The 20,088-nt window shown below is 44.1% G+C and overlaps 7 protein-coding genes across 7 annotated transcripts; 3 read left to right on the plus strand and 4 right to left on the minus strand.

Moving 5' to 3' along the window:
* Positions 1 to 2,203: 2,203 nt before the first annotated feature.
* BO88DRAFT_427223 (uncharacterized protein) lies at positions 2,204 to 2,701 on the minus strand (the record flags this gene model as incomplete). The annotated part of the gene is made up of 1 exon (XM_025708968.1): positions 2,204 to 2,701. The coding sequence occupies one exon, from the start codon at positions 2,699 to 2,701 to the stop codon at positions 2,204 to 2,206; it is 498 nt and encodes a 165-aa protein (XP_025560805.1).
* Positions 2,702 to 4,476: 1,775 nt separating this feature from the next.
* On the plus strand, positions 4,477 to 4,971 carry BO88DRAFT_427224 (uncharacterized protein; the record flags this gene model as incomplete). The annotated part of the gene is made up of 1 exon (XM_025708969.1): positions 4,477 to 4,971. The coding sequence occupies one exon, from the start codon at positions 4,477 to 4,479 to the stop codon at positions 4,969 to 4,971; it is 495 nt and encodes a 164-aa protein (XP_025560806.1).
* A 4,819-nt stretch (positions 4,972 to 9,790) lies between these two features.
* BO88DRAFT_344848 (uncharacterized protein) lies at positions 9,791 to 10,210 on the plus strand (the record flags this gene model as incomplete). The annotated part of the gene is made up of 1 exon (XM_025703258.1): positions 9,791 to 10,210. The coding sequence occupies one exon, from the start codon at positions 9,791 to 9,793 to the stop codon at positions 10,208 to 10,210; it is 420 nt and encodes a 139-aa protein (XP_025560807.1).
* A 3,904-nt stretch (positions 10,211 to 14,114) lies between these two features.
* BO88DRAFT_427226 (uncharacterized protein) lies at positions 14,115 to 14,803 on the minus strand (the record flags this gene model as incomplete). Its single annotated transcript, XM_025708970.1, has 3 exons — positions 14,115 to 14,462; positions 14,523 to 14,600; positions 14,675 to 14,803. The coding sequence occupies 3 exons, from the start codon at positions 14,801 to 14,803 to the stop codon at positions 14,115 to 14,117; spliced, it is 555 nt and encodes a 184-aa protein (XP_025560808.1).
* A 1,438-nt stretch (positions 14,804 to 16,241) lies between these two features.
* Positions 16,242 to 16,593, plus strand: BO88DRAFT_466151 (uncharacterized protein). Its single transcript, XM_025711461.1, has 2 exons — positions 16,242 to 16,393; positions 16,444 to 16,593. The coding sequence occupies exons 1-2, from the start codon at positions 16,308 to 16,310 to the stop codon at positions 16,505 to 16,507; spliced, it is 150 nt and encodes a 49-aa protein (XP_025560809.1). The 5' UTR covers positions 16,242 to 16,307; the 3' UTR covers positions 16,508 to 16,593.
* Positions 16,594 to 16,690: 97 nt separating this feature from the next.
* On the minus strand, positions 16,691 to 17,139 carry BO88DRAFT_466153 (uncharacterized protein; the record flags this gene model as incomplete). Its single annotated transcript, XM_025711462.1, has 1 exon — positions 16,691 to 17,139. A coding segment is annotated over one exon (402 nt), but the record flags the coding sequence as incomplete, so codon positions are not given.
* A 1,438-nt stretch (positions 17,140 to 18,577) lies between these two features.
* Positions 18,578 to 19,630, minus strand: BO88DRAFT_406325 (ubiquitin carboxyl-terminal hydrolase). Its single transcript, XM_025707124.1, has 2 exons — positions 19,449 to 19,630; positions 18,578 to 19,395 (listed from the first exon to the last, which is right to left on the minus strand). Exons 1-2 carry the CDS (start codon positions 19,516 to 19,518, stop codon positions 18,701 to 18,703), a joined length of 765 nt encoding a protein of 254 aa, XP_025560811.1. The 5' UTR covers positions 19,519 to 19,630; the 3' UTR covers positions 18,578 to 18,700.
* Between the last annotated feature and the right edge of the window lie 458 nt (positions 19,631 to 20,088).

Below are 20,088 nucleotides of genomic sequence, written 5' to 3' on the forward strand. Positions count from 1 at the left end.
TTAGGAACGGCTCGAGCATATGGCAGTCCGCGACTTTTTGAGGTCGGGTTAGCAGTAACCTTACATAATGCAGGCACTGTCTATATTCTACCACAGGGAATTCCCGATATTTATGGCTACGAATGAGCTAAGTCACTCAGTGAAAATCGAAGTCTCTGAATCAGTTGAACTGATTCCATGTATGGAAGGATCTTTAAGGAATTAACATTCGTATTGGGCGTTTCTACCCTCAGTATTCGTAATGTATGGCCTGACCCACATTAATAGCATCAATTTTTTTTTGATGTGCACTCAGGATCAACAAACTTAAGTTAACAATATGACGAGGACAAAGTTTGCCCATTACATAACAGATTGAGTCTATATTTCCTGCCCCGAAGAAGCCTTGGAATGGGCGTATGGGATATACATAAACCCAGCAAAATGCCAAAAACTAAAGGGAAGAAAGGGATATTGTAAGAGAAGTTCCGTGTGGAATATAGCTCCGCGATTTTAACAGTCTACACACGCTGCTAATTTCAGTCCACGTACACGTCCTATCGCATTATCCTGTTTCTGCGCTGCATAAAGTCTCACTCGTGGCAGTGGCCTCCTGTGCAGTCACTGCATTCATTCTTGTCCATCCATGTTGTTATCCCTTCCGAGGGTCATCTCCTTGGTCTTATCGTCCGCCGCTCTAGTTTGTCTCGTCTTGATCTTTTCGGCGTGTACATCGCCGACTTCTTTTCAAGGCTTGTACTCCTTAAAGGTACGATTTTGGTTGCTGTGCATGTACACGGCTAACTTACAACCGAAAATGAATGTGATTGGAATCCAGAACCCGGAACACCTAAATGAGCTTCGATCGCTCGCCGTTCATAGTGGACAGAATTCTTCGTCATCTCTAGAAATACGATAGCTTTCAGACAGCGTTTCGGAAGCTGTTAGCGATGCGGTAGACCGCATAAGCGGGCATGTTGAAGACCAGCCCAGTCATATGCAATATCTCCTCCCAATATACTATGTAATTGGCCTCTAGAGCTACTGCGAGGGAAAGCCAACCGATAAAGCCTTCTCAAATCGCTCAAAGCCCAGTGCTCACTTCTCATTTGACCCGATGGATGTTTTAGGCACTAGGCTGGACCCTGCAGATTGAGTAACGTCAGACTCGAACCAACCTGTTCTGAAAGGGTACGACCACATTTCACACTGGAGCATAGATGCCTATATCACTAGTTTTATTGCCGCTTATGTTGCGATTGTCATAGGTTTCGTCCGATTTCCAATGACGAAAGTAGCCGTTGTGATATCCTCACCGGCAAGTGCTACCTAAGTGTCTTCATACGAGAAAACGTGCTGACTAGTGCACAGGTGTCATCACTCTTAATTATAGGAGCATCAGTATCGGTGACCATCTTATACCAGCTATTGGCTAAGGAAATCAATAGTCTTCTTCAACATGAAAGCACGGCTAATCTCGGTCCATATGCCATGGCAGCGACGTGGCTGGCAGTAGCATTCTCCGCTAGCAACAGTTTGCTCTTAGCTATTGAGATGTGTTCCTGCTGTCTGTAGCTTCCGTGGTTATGTAGCTTCTGTGGTTATTATCTGGCCATCGGTAATCGATATCGGTAGCCCACGCGTGCTCGATTGCAGTAACAAGCAGTGGTGCCGTCGCTATCGCGAGTTGTGTCTTTAGCCCTAGGGGACAATGCATTTTCTTTCCTAGGGAACAAAAATATAGGCCATCAGAAAATGCTAAGCCTCCTTTTGAGAACGAGTGCGTAGACGGCTAAGGACGTCCCTAACAAACCTTAAGTTTTTAGCAGCTAGCTTCCGTTTTATCTAGTAGGTTTTCTCACGACTCAATATCTTCGTACGATCAGCCACTGTATGCTGACGCCTGCGAGATTGTACGTCCTAACCCACTTGTTCTGAATGAATCCAAGGAACTGGTTTCATCAGGCTTGCTATGTTAAGTCGTTAACGTGCATAGCTTCCGCCACTCTACTACAATCCGGAGAGTTGGCTTCTGCCTTTGTTGGACATACACAATGCTCAATCTGGTAGATATTGGCAGAAACTGCCCTAAATACTCTTATACTTTCACCTTTAACCAATAGTTGGTCTCCAGTGCCTTTCTACGTACAGGTCGATCAACCAGATATATGAATACCACGAGATAATGTAAAGCGGACCATCAGGCCCCGCCAGCCCCTTCGTATCAAAGAAACCAAAGAAAGGAGAGGAGGACAACAGCAGCCAAGAGAAATGAGAGGCTACCACCACGGGCCTGCGTTCCTGTACCCATGAGGATAGTCGAATTGGCGGACGGTGTTTGAGCCAGTGTGGGTGCTGTGGGGCCAGCACGGGTCATCCTTGCACTCGGCAAAGCGCCGACAGTCCCTGGGCTGGTCTTGGAAGTCCAGAGTGCACTGTGTGCGGAAGAGGTGGCCACAGTACTATTGCGGAAGAAAGGACGGCTGAAATTTCTCCACGGCCTGCATTCCATTGACACTGAGATGATAGGCGGATGAAAGTTGGTAGCCAATAACGACGCATTGGCGTTCACTGTGGTCGTACTATGCATCTCATGCTGAGCTGTAGAGCAGCACATCACTGATGATGTTTCGGAAGCCTTCAATCGAACTGCTGCAATAGGATCATTGGCACGGAAAGCTGGTTGAGCAATCGTAGGATTCACTCTGGCTAGAGCGGCCATGGCACCCTCCCAGGGCGTCTCAGTCAAGGATACGTTGCGTATGTACGTTTTCGATTGGATTTTGGTCCCCGAGTCCGCAGGCGAATCTTGAATATATACTGCTGACAGATATACTGTACGTGCAATGTTGACACGCGCAATGTTGACAAAGACCGTGGAGATGCACTCTTATACTCGCTATTCAAAGAACAGACTGTTGGGCGCCATAAGGGAATTCGTAAAAAATTCAATGTTGAGGGATCAGGAGATATGGCCTCATTTAAAGATTCTGCTGTGTCGTCTGCTATGTAGTACGTAGGGTGGCATCTGGCACCTAGATGTCCACGCATGGTCCATGGCTTTCGCCACGACAGAATGCCCATCAAAAGCTCGTCGAATTTATCTGCTTTCAGACCAAGTTTATTTACTAGAAAGGTAAAAGTGCTTGTACGCTATATGACAAGTTGTTAGCAGAAGCTGTTTGCCTTGTATGTACTGTAACAACTGGTTATACCATCCTGGTTCACAAAGCTATTATTACTTGAGTGTATAGCTCTTTCCGCATTATTAGGAGGCAAAATGAACAGAAATCTAGGAGTGGTCAAATTTGACCGCAAGTCCAAGCAAACTACCCCGGTGAGTGGTCACAGGAAACAGGTGTGGGCCACGGCTGCCAGGAGTTGACCAGAACGTGCTGCAGTCTAGCAGCTACTCCAACCCATATTATCGTGACGCCATATACATGTTTACTATAATTAAATTGTCCGAGGCCAAGCAATAATATACACGAGGCACCTCTCTGAACGGGCATGTGGCAGCAATAGTACTCTGCACACTCATGAAAGCGGTGGTCAAGTGTGGTAGCCGCCCGAGGCACACTTTCCTCCGTGTCGGAAGTTGGCAGGCGGTGTACGGCGGGCAATCCCCGGACATTCAAGACACCAGAAAATTAACCAGGCGGGAGCGCATAAACACCCCTCTGTGTCAGGGCATCACCGCGTCTGGTATGGTGGGGTCAACACAGCTTTTGGCTGCGTAGACAACGATTATCAAATAAACTGTAGCAGCTCATGGCTAGGGATCGAGAGGTGCAACCGTCAGTGTGGGGCAATTCATGTCCAACCGTCTGCGGTGCCAGCCGGCCTGCTTGGCGGTGTTGACATGGAAGTAGATCATCCGCCATGTCCTCCAGGGCCGAGACCATACACCAAGTCGCTGAGCCCAGACAGGGTCTCTCCAGTGGAACCCCCATGCCCGCACATTATTTATCATAGACACCTGAGGGCTTTGTGGGGTGAGTTGAAATCCAAGTTTGCGAGGGGACGTTTACGTCTACACTATAATGCGGTCACGCGTTGAAACGAACGTACTAGGGTCATCGGCAGAACCGCAGAGAAAACCACACCTTCTCCTACCGGGGCAAACCCAAATGGTAAATCATGACACCGTATGTCATTGATCAACGGTCAGGTGCACAATGTCCTCGATACGAAATTGATACTGTAGTTACGTTTATGGCAACTGGAAGCACAGTATCCCTCTCCTGCTACATATGCATTCATAATAGAGTATTCGAGAAATGCCCTTTGTAAAAGGCCTGGCGGGTGGCCTTTATATAGTGTTCTCCATCACTTGCTTCGAACATCTCATGAACCTTGTGTACCGTTAGTGCTCTCAAGAACTCTATTCTGGCATCTCTTCCAAGCGATTCATCCACCGTGATCGGTCCTATAGTGCATCAACTAGCCACGCGGAACAATACGTATCGGCTGTTATTTTGTTGAGGGAAGGATAGAATGTCCCCCCCCATCGTGCATCATTCCGCGGCGCCTATTCCGCAGCCCACTCCGCTTCTGGAACTCAATTCCAGTCTACTGTCAGACGACGATGACTCCACATCAAACTCCTCAGCCTCCGTGATACAGTGCCCATGTTGCGCCTCGCCCGATATTCCAGACCTAGCCACGCTGGCAGAGACCATTCCAGGCCAGGAACTCAGCATGTCCACCTCACTTGAAGACCGGTTCCTGAATACACTGATGATCCAATCAGGGGCCGAATCTGCCGCTGAAGTAGTAGCAATCGTACCCCAAGACTGGCTAGCCACAGGGAACTGGTCATTGATCAACTTGCTTTGCCACCGGGCTTTCGCCGCCGTCCGACACCAGGCAGCCATTCGAAATTTCGGGGTATACTACTATAGAGACTTCGGCGCTGGGGACACCTTGACTGCTGTTTCTCGAACGGTAGTGCGGGGACGATTGACATGGCTGGAGACAACAGTGACCTGAGATAGTATGCTAGTGGCCATCGCAACCGCCTTGTACAACGATCTATAGTGCAGGCTCATGGACAATACGCAGTGTCAGAGAATCAGGTATATGATGATTAGACTTTGCAATCTGACTGAACCTGTCTCCGAGGTGGCCAGATATGTAGTTGCGGGAAACTGCAGTGCATGCAGGTCTCTCCAGCAGTTAAGTATTTAGATTAGTACTGCACATATTCTTGCTAATATGCTGCACATTCTTAGTGGAGCCAGCCTCTTCTATCTTCTTTCTTTTTGGCCTTGGGGTATTCCAGCTGTGCTATGTCATATAGATAGATACACAATGTTATACTATTCTTGAAAATTGATCAGCATTTTCTTATAAACAGAAGACCAAATAGTCCTTAAAGTCCAATGTGCTACGGTGCTATGATATGGGATATATTTTACATGACGCAAAGGCCAAGGGGCAGACCACAGGAAAGCTAAGTAAATACAGGGTCTTATAACTAGCTACAGTACAATGATTCTCTCGATATGCATGCCATAAGCCATAGGGAAACCTGGATGTTTGTGTCCCTAGACAGGAGAGCCTACTAGTAAGGGAAATCCCAGTATAGTTAATTATTAATATTGCTGGAAGCCTTCTCAGCCCAGGCAGCAGGCGGTGAGAGATAAAATAAGCAGGATTGTGCTTTCTGGCCTCTTATAATAACACTGTCCGCGTATAATTAATAAGTAACAACTGCTAAAAGCATATTTTAGTAATAATTATATCAGAAATATAATCTACAACAGATTACCGCCCTTGCAACGCGCGAATCTGAAAATGCCAAATATAAGGAACTTTAAAGATACCATATTAAAGATTATAAAAGGACTCTATTAATCCTGTATCTAGATATACAGACAGAAACTGAGTTCCATCCAATAGCAGGCCCTGCCAGAGAAAATAGTTATTACTTTTAACCAGGCAAAATAATAAGCTTATACTATATTCCCTGTCTGATAAAACTCTCAGGTAAAACTGTTTATTAATCCTCCTGTGCTGGATCAAGATCTATTGTTCTCTATAGCAGCCATCATATGAAAAGTCACTGAAGATAAGTATCTGCAAGGCAGGAAGTCCCGTAGCTTTAAAAGTCTACTGAGCAAGCAGAAGGAAATCTTAGATATCTAATTATTTTTAAACAGGCTTGAGATGGAAGCTTGTGATTATTAATCTATATCTTAACTTAGACTATAATCCCTTTTCTGTATTTCTCTGCAGTTTTGAGATAATTTTTTTATAGAGATACTGATAGTTTCTCTCCTCTCCGCTCAGCCGGAGGTGGAGTAATTTTATTGATAAATATTCCAGAATGCCTAAGAGAAGGTCTTGCTATGGTGGGTCAGCTTATATAGCTAAAGGAATGGATGCTAATGATACACTTACTATGCTGGCCGGATGAAGACAGAGGCTAAGAGCGGTGGGGGAGCTATGCTGTAGAATTCACAGAATATTAAAAGATATTATATTTATATTACAAAGATCTTTAAAGAGTCTTTCAGTATTAATTAGTATTAGCTAATACTTGTAAAAAATCAGACCGTGGAGCATGGCTCGGTGATATTTAATAACATTACCAAGACCAGGCAGGAATTAAGGAAAGTTGACTATCTTCAGGTATAAATACTGCAAGCCGCGAAATAAAAGTAGAAATTCTATAATTATAATAGATGCCAGTCAGTTCTCTGAGTCGCGCAGGTAGTTGCTACAGATCTTGAAATACTAAAAAAATAATAGATTTTTAGCTCATATCAATAATTACAGGAAGTGCTGTTTATTAAGACAGTCGCGGATTATTAGTACCTTGAGCACGCGGAATGGTGACGGTTGGCCGGCTGGCAGTAGACTGTCAGGGAACGGGACTCACGAGAATATCAAGGATATGAGTAACAGGAACCATTCTTATTCACCCAGCATGCAGTCATCCTGTGCTCACAGTAGCCAGAAGACCTTCAGGATATCCTCATAGAATATAAATATATTCAGATTTAATAGAAGTCTAATGGATACCGCCTTCAGCTGTTAATAATTTTGTCAGAGACACTTGCACAAGATATATATTTTAAATAAATACTGGATATCTTCTTATTCCAGGTCAGTCAGTATTATCAAACTCGACAGGCTCTCTAGATGACAGCCGGCATGAGAACAGGTACCATCAGTAATCAAGCAAAGTAAATAGATCTGTTACTAATAGCAGACCAGATATCTATTAATATCCAGAATTCCAGCCGGAAGGCAGGTTCCTATATATTACATATAATAAATCAGTTATGAGTCCAGCGGCTCCTGCCTTTTATATATACTGAAATAAGCGGATGGAGACAGTCTCCAGTCCCGCAAAGACCTGATCTATCTGATAAGATAAATCATTGAGAAAGGCTTGATGGACTGTCAACTCGTGCAGGCTTCCAAGTGTAGGTCGGTTGTGGGACGAGGCCGGTAGGAAAAAGTGACTGTTATATACACAACAGTAGAACCTAGCAATGCGAATAGAAGTGTTGAATCTTATCTGCCGGGCATGCTGGAGGATTTCGCAGGCGCGGGAGCCGGAGTGATCCCGAAAAAAAAGATAGATATTGAAAATATTCAAAGCTCATTCATTCCTCGCACGGAAGGTGATGGTTCGATGAAGCTGCGGGAACAGGGCAGTATATAATCTGATAGAAACCAAACTTAAGGACTAAACACTGTGCTGTGGCAGCTGGCATGTAGTTAGCAGTTAACTAAATCCAGATAGTATATTTATAGTACTACATCAGCAATGGCATCAATAATCTCAAATAGTAATAAACATAATATATTAAAAGTAGCACAAGAGAGCTGCACAGCTTTATTAAATAGCAGCTACTGCTTAGAAGTCTGCATTCTATATTCACAAGCTTTTATATTATGATCAAGATTCTGTAGAGCCTCATAGTTTTGACCGGTCTGTGATATGTCTTAAGTTTACTGTTTACTTAGGTTATTGACTTGAGAACTGAATACCAGGTTCTGTTAGTTAATTATTTATCTGTTCTGTGGTTTACCTGGAACCATCCAGCACACAGCACGATACCCCAGCTCTAGTAATGGGTGTGGTTGCAAAGAGAATTATCTAGCGGGAATATCTGCCCATAAAAAGAAAAAACTGGTCAAAGATATATAAAACTGGTTAATAAGTCCTGGTCTGGTCTTGTTTCAGGATTTATATGCCGACCACAATCATATACACCACCTAGCCCGGTCCTCCAATGAATAGGTGAAATGCGGACATTGTGTGAACCGACACAACCAGTACCATTACTTTCCAGGAATACGGCAATATAGCCAGCTACCTCAAGAGCGCCCTACCAATACATCGCAACTCGAAGTAGTGGCAATGTGACCAACTAAAGATATCTAAAACCTCGAGAGGTGGACCGATGTGATGGGTGCAAGAGGTCGAGCCAGACTAAGAGCTATGTACTTGTAAAATGCGAGACCCACAAGTCCCTATAATGAAGGCAACGGTAATCTTGACTTTTACGTTGGGGGAATCAGTTGCATGTTCAGGCGGGTAGAGAGGAAAAGCTAGTTACGAAGTCTAGTTGGTCGCAGGCTCGTAGCTGGCCTTGGCTCTTTCGCTTATTGCCAGGGTCCTAAACCAGGACTAACTCAAACTTGCATGGATCTTTTGCTTGTGATGCACAGAGGGGGGTGTCCAAGGGTCAAGAATGCGGCTATATCTTCTATGAATCTCGGATGTTTCTTGACCCATCTAGGGATATCTTATGTCCTTTTTGCCCATTCTATAACTTTTCGAACGGGTTCGCAACTGCATGCTTCTGCGCTCCCAGCGACGGCATTCACGACACTCAATTGTCCCAGACCCTCCACAACTGGTCAATCAACTAGAGTGTCCGATACTCCGTTAATCACCCCCCGGTTATGAAGAATGCCTATTTACAAGAGCAGGGCATGTTATCTACCTCTGAGATACATCCCTTGCAGAACTACCAAATTTTGCGACCTGCAGGTATCAGTCAATCAGCGAGAAAGCCCTAAACCCATACCCGTTGTTCGGGCGATCTAAATCACACCTCAACCAATGATAGAAAAAATCGCCCGCAGCGACACATTCACCGCCATCTACTAAGACAAGGTATCACGGAAAGTCATAGGCGGTCAATTGATTGGCGATGTTGGAATTTACGCTGGTTGTCTTATCTGTTTCGACTGAAATGCACGCCAGATGGCCAATTTTGTGGCGGTATATGACGGATGGATCTCAAAACCCTTGCGCCTGAGTAAGTGTAAGTTATACTATAACGTACCAGTCACCCATAACAAAATGCATATTATAAAAACATGAAGCCTCAACTTGGTGAATGATTTAGTTGCCGGTGATATTATAGATATCCAGCATGAAATGGTCTATCTCAATACTGGTTTCCCAACCCGTCAATCTACCGTAGAGGTCCTGGCGAGAACAGAGTCGTTTGTGAGGGTCATGTAAGAGCGCGTGTTTCAAGGAACCACGCGATTGTCCAAGCAAACGGGTGTGCAGCAGGTAAAGACCAGGAGATTTCACTGCCAGCAAGATATTGACGGGTCAATTGCTGAGAGGACCATCACATCTCAGCGGATATCACCGAAGTTTCAGTAGAAGATACTGAGGATCATAGACCTAGAGGAATATATAGCAGCCGGTCCCGATATCATCTTTAACTATTCAGACTCTCGAACTCTTTTATCACCACTCTTACATTATCAGAGTGCGCAGAGCCGCCTTCCCAAATAGACTCATCTGTAAGTTATTTGCTATCACTTCATGAGTGTTCTAACACTGGGTCAGAATGCATTACATATTGTTGCTGAATTAAGTACACAAGCGGTTCAAATGGATCATGACCAGCAAACTCAAAAACACGAGTGTCATGTATTACATGAGATATTAAAAAAAACCACCGCTGAGCGGGATGAGGCAGTCCAATTAGCAGATATCTTATATAAGACAAACCAGCAGATAGGCGTGGTTATAGACCACTTCCTCCAGGGGCGTGTAAACAACGGGCACGAGTCAGAATTATTCAAGATCATATTAATCCATATTCTGCGCCAACAGGATAGATCTGAAACTAGAAACAGATTACAAAGCTCTATCGCCACTGGGAAGAATAAGAATAACAGATCTGCTATTAAAAAGAATCCTGGTTCTGTTAAAACAGACACACAAGTTGCAGGCATATGAATCAGGAAGATTACACATTAAAACAGTTTACTGTATTTTTAATCAAGATAGTAAAGATATCTTCCATAATATCTTCAGATAATATAATATAAAAATTCCTTTTACAAGCTAAGTAAGAAGAAACAAAGATCTTTTATAAATCTAAAATCAGACTCAATAAATATATTATAAGCTTATTCTCTCCAGATCCTTCTCATATACCAGTCATAGGGCAGTCAGGAACTAGGTAGAATAAATAAGATTAAATATTATAAATATAATAATATATCTCCTTGAATATCTCATGATATATTATCAGCTACCAGCAGTTAAATATACTAGACTAAATCTAGACCCGCCATCTCATCTTATCTATCCAGTAAATATAGAATCACTTCAAGAGCATCATCTTTCTCGTGGATAATTCTAAGATATTATTATCAGAAAACTTTTTAATTTCTTTAACTGACACTCCCACCAATTATATCTTTCTATCCAAGGCCTGAACATCAGACATGCTCATATACAGAGCCCGTAGTCATCAATTAATTAAATTTATTTACAAGATTACTTTAATCTCAGCATCTTATATCAGCCGTTCCTCCCAAGACAGGTCTATTATATAAAGCTGTGATAATAGCCATAAGCTCATTATCTTTAGTTATAGTTACTTCAAGCTATTAGAATAATATTTATGTGACCGGGTAGACAGTGATGAGCAGCATATCCCCGGGATTGGTACATACATGGTATGACAAGCTAACCCAGCAAATAATATCTTGGTCGGGCAATACGGTGAAGACATGATAGCAGAGTAACTTGATCAGTAACTAGTTCTTAGTTATCTAAGAATTATATAGCAGAACAGCTATGGCTTGAATATGGAAGGATAAAGGTAAGTAGAATATAAGAATCCGTAGGAACTGTTCTTCCAGTTCTGCAGATGGGTAGCTTATGTTGAATGAAGCATTTATTTTATCAGAGGGTGATGATGTACAGCATGGACAGAACAAAGAGAATGATTTCAGCAAGGCTCCATCTGCTAGAGGATTTGTGTCTGAGGTAACTGGCAGAGTGGTTGGGGTGGTCGGTCGACGCTGTCCGGAGTATGACATCTCGCTTGCCTTCTGATGCGATGGGGCGGACTAGGAAAGTGAAGATGATAAGACGAGTTTGCTGGAAAGGAAGAATATGGTATCCACTCTAAGCTCTGAAAACATTTCCAACGCCTTGTGTCAAAGCAGCGAGCGATGCAGAAGACGTAGGTGGGTATAAAAGACAAGGTTATGAGTTGTACAGGGTCAACGGTTGACAAAGGAGTGGATATTTGAATATTAGCCTTAGTCGCCTACCTCTCGTTGATTCCTAATCATGGGGGAATCGGGCATTGGCGTTGTTCATATGGACAACGAGGGTTAATATCGACCAGACATAAATTCTGTTTTATGGAATACAATTGTCAGACGATCTGTGTAGAGCAACTTTACTAGCAGATAAAACATGCTACAATTAAGGTCTGGCAAATTGCCAGCATACGACAAACGGGTAAGATCTAGTTCGTTCATGACCGAGGGGTTGTTGTGGGCAGTTCCACCCATTCGGTTTTGTTGCACAAACCTTTACTGTACCACAGGACCAGACCTGGGCACAATCAATGACCGAAAACCCGTCTTGCCTCAGCAAGATCACAAGTACTGTTGAATTGAAGCGGTTGAAGTCGGCGACCCGCATATGGCAGGGGCTCACCATGGGCAAACAGAAGTATACTCTTGGTACCTAGACGCCTTGGTCATCACTTGCACATAAGATGAGGCAACCTTGGCCATGCTGGATTAAAGAAGCAAAATAGACATGATATGTTCCTGATAGACGACCGCGAATGAACGCAATTCGCATGAGTCTTCAGGAAGTATCTAATGGCCTGAGATAGCAATAAAAAGCGCACTCGGCAACACCCACAATGCCGCAAGACACTGGCGAACCATATCTGTAACTCCTTTCCTGCTCAAATCCGCTCAACTATATTGAACAAGCTGACATATCTAGATGACCGGTATATGGTAAGGGTCTATCCCCGGGCTGTATAACAGAAGCAGGCCCAAGGGATGGGTATGCCTGGTCAATTACTGATGCAAAGGCATATTAAATGAACACTAGTCTGGCTAATAGGTCGGTGGGCCTGTACGATGCAATATGTAGAGAAAGTGGTCAGTCGATCGAGGCTGTCCGTCCTGTTATAGTAGTAGATATGGCACCGGGCTCTGAGATAGGCCACCCCTTAATAAACCTTGGTATAGAGACTAATCCGCTTATCCTTCCTTTTCAGTATCTGCCAATATCGAATAATGCTGAGTCGCTCACTGCGAGGATTGAACATTTAGTATAAGTAAATAACCAACAGCAAGCGGAGCTTGATGGCCTCCAACATAAGACCACGGAGGTCTGACATATCCGAAGGCTGGAAAATGAGATGCACGCAACTAGGAAAGGATCTTCTTAGAAAACAAAGTATAGTATGTAGCTTGGAAAAAGTATTAAGCAATCTTCAACACCATGTACATGAAGCTGTCTAATCATCGAGGCAGTGTTGAATTCACCAGATTAACTGTGAAGACACTGCTTTGGCTTCTACAGAGATTGATCAGAACTGAATGAAATATTGGGTTTCTTTAGCAAAGAAAAAGTGACCAGCTAATTACTGCTGCAACTACCAAGCACGTGGTGCGGGAGCACATTTTATTCTTGCAGGTACCTGCTCCTTATTATCTGCCGCTTGTTACTTAGATAACCGTCCGCAGAAAGGTGCCATAACAATCCCTTAAAAAGCTCCTTATACTTGTGAACAGACCCGCATATTTTATTCCCGGGCATGGCATTCAAAGAAACTATCAGCTGTGGTACTCCAGTCATAGTTATATAAAAGACCACACCACTGCTTGAGAGTATAGATACACACAGCAGTACTTAGCCGAATATCATACCACTTTATAAAAGCAATTTCAGTCAGAAATCGGGAGTATTAATACTATGGCTAGCAGGGTGGAAGAGCCCACGGTAGATAAAACTCTTATAGTCAACAATACCAATAAAAGTAACCCTAATCTTGACCACCGTGACTATCTACTGTGAAACTTGAGAGGTGATGACATTCCTCTATTTTAAAGCATGATTTAATCAGGGCTATGCAAGTAAACTATAGCTGCACTACTATAGATATTAAATAGAATTAATATACAGCCCTGTGGTCAGCTGGATCTTGGTAGCTGTAAAAGTAACTTAAACAGCAGCAGTCTACTTTCTGAACCAGATTATTTTAACATGGAGATGCTCCGGCTATTTTTATTATATCCAGCAGATATGTTGAGATACCGACACTTTCGGCATATTATGCACCGCAAAGGTGTTGTATTAGTCCGGCATTAATTAAGAATCATGTACTGTTATATTAGCAAAGCACTCTGAGTGTTAGATAAATCAATAAAAAATATAGAATTTATGCGCTTGGTACTGCGACATTATTTATATTATAACCAGACTATAATTGCAGTAACTGTCCTGAGACAGTTAATATAATACCTCACCAAAACTAATTGTCGAAGCCTACTGAACATTGCGGAAATAGTTATTAGATACTAGATTATCTAGAAAGACCTAACAGAGTTATCGCTGACTAATAATAATTATATAATATCAGTGCCGTCTGGCTATGTTGTTCATGTCGATGTGGACAGCATCACAGAATCTGAAAGAATATAAAAAGTCTACAATCCTTGAATACAGCTCTGGCGCTTTCAAACATATTATGGTTGGGTACAATATATGAAGCTGTTTCAATTCAGTATCACTCCTCTATATTAATCAATATCATTCGCCATCCTCACCACCGTGGAGCTAGCCATCGGCTCTATTATAGAGTACTGGTGCCTTAGTCCTCTTGGGCAGGCACCGCAGACATAATAACTGCCACATCCTCCTTCTCCTGCGTCGGTTTCTCCGCACCGCCCGCTGCCGGAGCCTCCGTCATCTGGAAATTCTCCCACTTTTTAACCACGTTAATTATATCTTTCTGTAGTTTTTGGATTACTGCTCGAAAATGGCACAAGCAGGCCTCCTCGTCCCGGCAGTGACAGTTTAACTGGGTGTTTTCATTAACGAGGCAGGTGTGGGTGATCTGCATCTGACTGATTTCCTTCTCAAGGCGCGAGCTCTTGGCATTCTGCGTGATATATAATTCCCAGAGGCGCCGGAAGAGGGCCACCAGTCGCGCGGCTTGCTCTGCAAGGACCAGGTTTTAATCATCCAGCTACTGCAACTCGCGAATCAGAGGCTGGACTGTCTCAGCAGCCAGGCCAGTGGAAGTAACCTTCTCATCTTTCGACAGCGCTTCCGTGGGAAGTGGCGGTGCCTTGGCCTAGGAAATGTCAGCTCATGCCGAAATCTCGGATGCTGTATACTGTATGCTTGGTGCAATAAGAAGGAAAGTACCTTCGATGGCTGCTGGGATGGTTCAACAGCCTTGGACATCTTATCATTGTCACAGTGTCCCAGGCCTGGTCCTGCCCAGTCCTTGTACTTGCGCTTGACCAGCTGTCCCCGATCATTAAAGTCACTCATGTCGTTTGGTAATACTTGTGCTGAAATGGGAGAGTGGTTATGGATACTTCTAATCCCAGAACTTATTACAGTAGCTCCTTTTATACGGCGAGTATTATAATGCCAGACTTACTTAAAAGGGGACAGTTTTAAGTAATTATATCTGGAAAGCTTATCTTGCCTGGCCTTAGTCTCCCAGAATAATTTACTTACTGTTCTATGGAAATCCTCTTTGGGGATTTTAATCATGAGCTGAGTTTGGTTCGCTGTATTCTGGTAATAGTGGTTTTGTCCACATCCTACAGCACAGCGACGGTCAAGTCAGATGCGGGCAGTTACATGACTGGTAGATATAATAACCACAAAAAGATTCTTCATTAACATGGCTGGGGATATCCTGTGGTGGATGCTAGTAATATAAGATTTTAGGGATCCCGCAACATCCTTGTGCTAATTATATTATATGTTTTGGATACTCTTGCATGCTTCAAGATTGATCAAGACAAGTGTATTCTTGGTTCTTGGAGGCTAGAGCTGGCTAGTTCATAAGATTCCACACAGTAGAAGTCACCGCTCGCCAGGCATGTAGCCGTGACTGGGCCTTGATCTTAGTAGCCGGATAGAAATGGATCATCTATCTTAAGATAATGGATTTTCTTACTTGTCTAGTTGATAAGTATCGGCCACTCAGGCCATGTATATCTGAAAACAGAAGAATTAAATATATATATATATCTAGAATTACCGCTATTGTGGTCTTAACTAATAACCTCAAATGCTGTAGTAACATAGACTATGATAGCTGAAAGCAGCATGAGTACTTATAATAGTATGTGAATAAATTCAGAGAGTGCAGAGTTGGATAATTCCATTATTATAAGCACAACTGCCTGGCCCTTAAGATAGCAGTATTTATTAAGATAAAATACAGTAACAACTTTCTCTGTTCTTTTAACTGACCAGCTCCTGATGACTGAGATATTCTGTCTTGAGTATACAGTACTAGCTAGTATATTGTCTATTATTATCCTCAGTTTACCATGGCTACTGGTTCTGGTTGGCCAGATTGCCTGGAGATATTTAACAATTCTCTATCTTAATATAAAGATTTGACCCTTTCGTTCTGGCCTTATCCATCTATAAAATAATCTGGAAGGTTATATTTGATTCTTCGCTCTCTTGCAAGCGCAGTGTTTCTAAGACCATAAATAGTGTAATTATATGAGTCCTGTGTCGACGCCTCGAAGCTGGGAAATATGCGAGAATTAAATAAGAAAAACCCTACTACAAGGCTTATACTTCTGAATGGCGAGCAAAAAACCTCAGTGGTGGGGCTGGAACTAAGAAAGCCCCAACAAATTTTAATTGAGCGCGCTGGTTACTGTGGCCTGGGAACCCATTAGACTCAGGTCAGCGAAACAAAGAAAAACTACCCACTTGACGCAATGCCATACGATTCGTCCATGGCGTTGCCTCGTACGGAACTTGATGCTACCTAGGTCACGCTTCTCCCCTTGCCACGATAATGTGGAGCCCGGGAATCACTCTGGGCGCAGGTGAAGTTTTCTCTCATCGAGGGTCTTTCTCTTCTGCCTATTTCGACAATAAGAAGTGGGCCTGATGGAAAAGGCTGATACAAAGTAATGGAATTCAGATTTTAGTGATACTCGACACACAATCCCAGTTTGTCCCATTGAGTTTCAAAGGAGGCATTGCCTGTTCTGAAGGTTTGGGAGGACGAGAAGCTTCTCAAGGTGAATTTTAGGTAATTTCTAGTGCATTACGCGGAAAATGATGTCTCAGTGGATTACCTAAGTCGACAGCGGTTGGGTACTGGGCAGCGGTGCTCTAGAAACTGGAAAGTACTACGACAAAGGGAGGAATCGGTAGTCATTGTGCACTGTTGGACTACGGTTGCCCAACTGTTTCTAAGTGGTCTCTACTGAGCCCACTGGTCAGGTCTGGAACCCATTTCCAAGTATTGTTGTGTACTTGAGACGCCTATTGACCAACGGCTGTCCCATGAGTCGCACACATCTTCGCCTTGCCCATGCCCACACCGATCGTTCTTCCCCCCGGATGGCGTCTTGGACTGAGGCCTGCATGGTCATTTGGGGAGGTGGCTTCGGGTTTTGCTCTTTGTATATCGTCAGTATGTGCCCCTGGGCATTTGGTAGGAGAGAGCACACGCAGAGATGACCAGATGCCCACCCCGTACTTGAATGACTATTGAAGTTTATCTCGACCGCATGACGGTTCTGGTACTTGAAGTCGGCGAGGCTGGATGCTAATGCTGCACAGTTGGTCTTGCCGGGCGACCGGAGGGCTTGGAGATATAAGGCCGGTGTCTTCCAGTCTTGTTCGCTCCAGGACCAGGCTTCCTGTCCTCACTGACTGGAATGCGCAAGCGCAACAGTGTGCATCTTCACAGGCATGGCGGGCCTGTGTTGTACGATCTCCTCGGAGATATCCCCTGACAGGAGTGGTGGGCCTGTTGAGTATCAATCTCTTCGGAGATAGTCCTTGACAGGAGTGGTGGGCCTGTTTAGTATTAATCTCTCCGGAGATAGCCCCTTCATGGCCATGGGTCCTATGTTGTATCACCTGTGCCCTGGACTGTTCCCAGATGAACAGGTTCTTTCTGTTCTTAGGATCCTGTTCTGAGACACCCCAGCTATGGGCAGCCACCTCTACGCGGTGCTGGGGACTAGTACTTGCCAGAGTATATCCAATCATCATGATGCAAGGAAGCCAAGGTCTGCTCGCGCCATGCCGCGGTTCTTACCAGCATTGGTGCAATATCGTGCATCGCAAGTCGGAACGGACGTCAAGATCCGTCCATGCCCGCTGCCAGTCATGTACAGTAGTCAGCTTATTTTTTGTGGTACAATGTATATTCAGTGACAATAGACCCCATTTATAGTACAGTATAACCTGGTCCTGAACAATGACGCAGATGACGTCGCGAGTTCCTGGGTAACTCCCTCCGGTTCGCTTCGGACAAGCAGTCCGCGAGTCGGCGTATATCTGCTTTAAACCGATTACTTGTTGCATACTGCACTGTGAAGTAGCCCGTCGAGACCTAGGCAAAACCAAAATCCGGGATTCCGGAGCCCGATGGTTCGGAAACGGGCAAATCATTCTATCCGACAAGACTACTGTACCGTTCTAGCTCCCGTGGTGAGCGTTACAGTTCTTCCGGATACCAGTGTCACTACTTACACTCTTCGACTGTTTCAGCAACCCCGGGATGAAACAACACTAAGCCAATCCTGGCACGGAGATGGAGAATCTTGAGCCGTGTATTGTATCACAGATAACCTATTCGTAACATGACAACTGCCTCTAAGTAATCATACTACTTCTTTCCCATGTTCCACGTTATGCCTCTGTGTTCTACTGAAAATCGGTAACCGGTTTAAACCACTAAGGGTGGCAGCCGAATCACAAAATCAAGAATGGCTCCTCATCTAGCTTTGTAATCACGCTTAATCTTATCCACGATATTTTGATCAATGGAGAGCTTAATGCTTCTTATATGGCTGAGGCTGCTGAATGCAGTAAACGAGCAATCTTGCGACTGCGATCTGACCTCCGATTTATCTAGTAGCCTGCAAGCCACCTAATCAAAGGCGGTCGGCCCGAGAAATCAGTTGTGCAGTAATACTAGAAGCTTGATATGATCATCCGTATAAGAGAGTATATTCTACACTATATGGAGAAAAGACTTTTACTAGCCAAGTACGCTGTCCCGGTATGGTTTGGTTTCCAGCTCAAGATCATGTTATCTTTCTTCGACACACTAATTAGGAGATACTCAAGCCGGGGAATCCTGGATATGCTCAGTAAAGCAACATATATTTATATTGATATCTTTCAGTTACCTCCAAAGCTCTCCACTTGAGCAACTTCTTTACCTTAGGAGGCTGGCACCAATCCAATAAGACTGAACCTCAAATCTTGGCAGCCACTCTCCGCCTCTCTCTTAAGAAACGACCGTATCCCCATATCAAGGGCTGTTTCATCAAGAACATCTTCCTCTGCTCTCAATCGTCCTCTAATAAGTGGGCCTTTCCTTCTACCATCAAGCTCCCAGAGATTGTCAGTCCCTGATTTTGTGAAACAAACAAAATGTAAGTCCATCGGTGTATTTGCGGCAATGACCTCGCTTTGTCCTTCGCGCGCGGCGAGTTCATTGGCCATTTCGAGAGCGTGGCTACTGCACAGCGCATTTGCACGTTGCAGAGGTTGCATGGGTAAGATCTCCTGGTATAGTTTCCCAAGATCCGACTCAACTCCAACGAAGGAGCGAGCTTTGCCATTGAGCAAACAGTGCAAGAGTGCGATAATACCACAGCCAGTCCCTATGGTTTGCTGGAACCATATTACCTCCTCCTCGCCAGATCCGTCATAAGCATCCAAAGTCTTATCTTCTTGGGTACGAAAAGTTTCGGAGGCTTTATTAACTGGAAAGACAAGCAATAAACCGTAGCAGGGTCTTGGTATCATTGCGATCATTTCAGATTCGTCAATATTATAGATGTCGATGAATTTAACTGTTCGAGAGAGGCCTAGGCGCCAAGCCAAGCCCGACATGATTTCTGGGTTGTTTTCTTTACAATAGAGTCAGTCAAAATATGCCGAGATAACTTGAGCTTACACTTGCCTAGTGGAGTGAAGCATTTCCGTATGGCACCAGAGGGCAGTGACAATATGTTTGTAGGTAAATCAGCCATGATTAAATCGATATGTATCGCTTGCCCTGAACCTCATATTGGGAGGCAGGATTTATGAAGATGAAGGAGATGTATTTGGGCTGCGATCATATATAGGAATCGCTGTCACCGGGCGAACGGAATAAGCTGGATTAGATGCAGTACCTTCGCATTGACACTATTCATTTATCGGCCAAAAATATACCATGGCGAAAGATATCGTCATTGGAGAGGGAGATAAACCTTTTTTGCCTGGTGGGTAAATGGATATTACGTACACGAATCATACTCTGCTTCTGATGCGGGGTCTCGGTCCTGGTGGGGTATATGTTCATCTGGGAAAGGCATGACCCGCTCGACCCGCGCGACCCCCCTAAGCCTTACACACTCGGACATAGCTGCTGTGACGGACTTCACACTGCTATAGCACAGTAGCCAGCTTTGTACTGCTAAAAGTTAGTTAGGTCTCCTGACCAAAGCGACTTGACATACTCTAAGGGTCTGTAATTTTCTTGCTTATTTTCTAATACCTCGAAAATGGCGAGCTCAGGTGTGTGAGCCTATAGGCCTTAGCTTTTACTCTTCTGATCC

The sequence above is a fragment of the Aspergillus vadensis genome (assembly GCF_003184925.1).
Source record: "Aspergillus vadensis CBS 113365 unplaced genomic scaffold BO88scaffold_18, whole genome shotgun sequence".
Taxonomy (NCBI): domain Eukaryota; kingdom Fungi; phylum Ascomycota; class Eurotiomycetes; order Eurotiales; family Aspergillaceae; genus Aspergillus; species Aspergillus vadensis.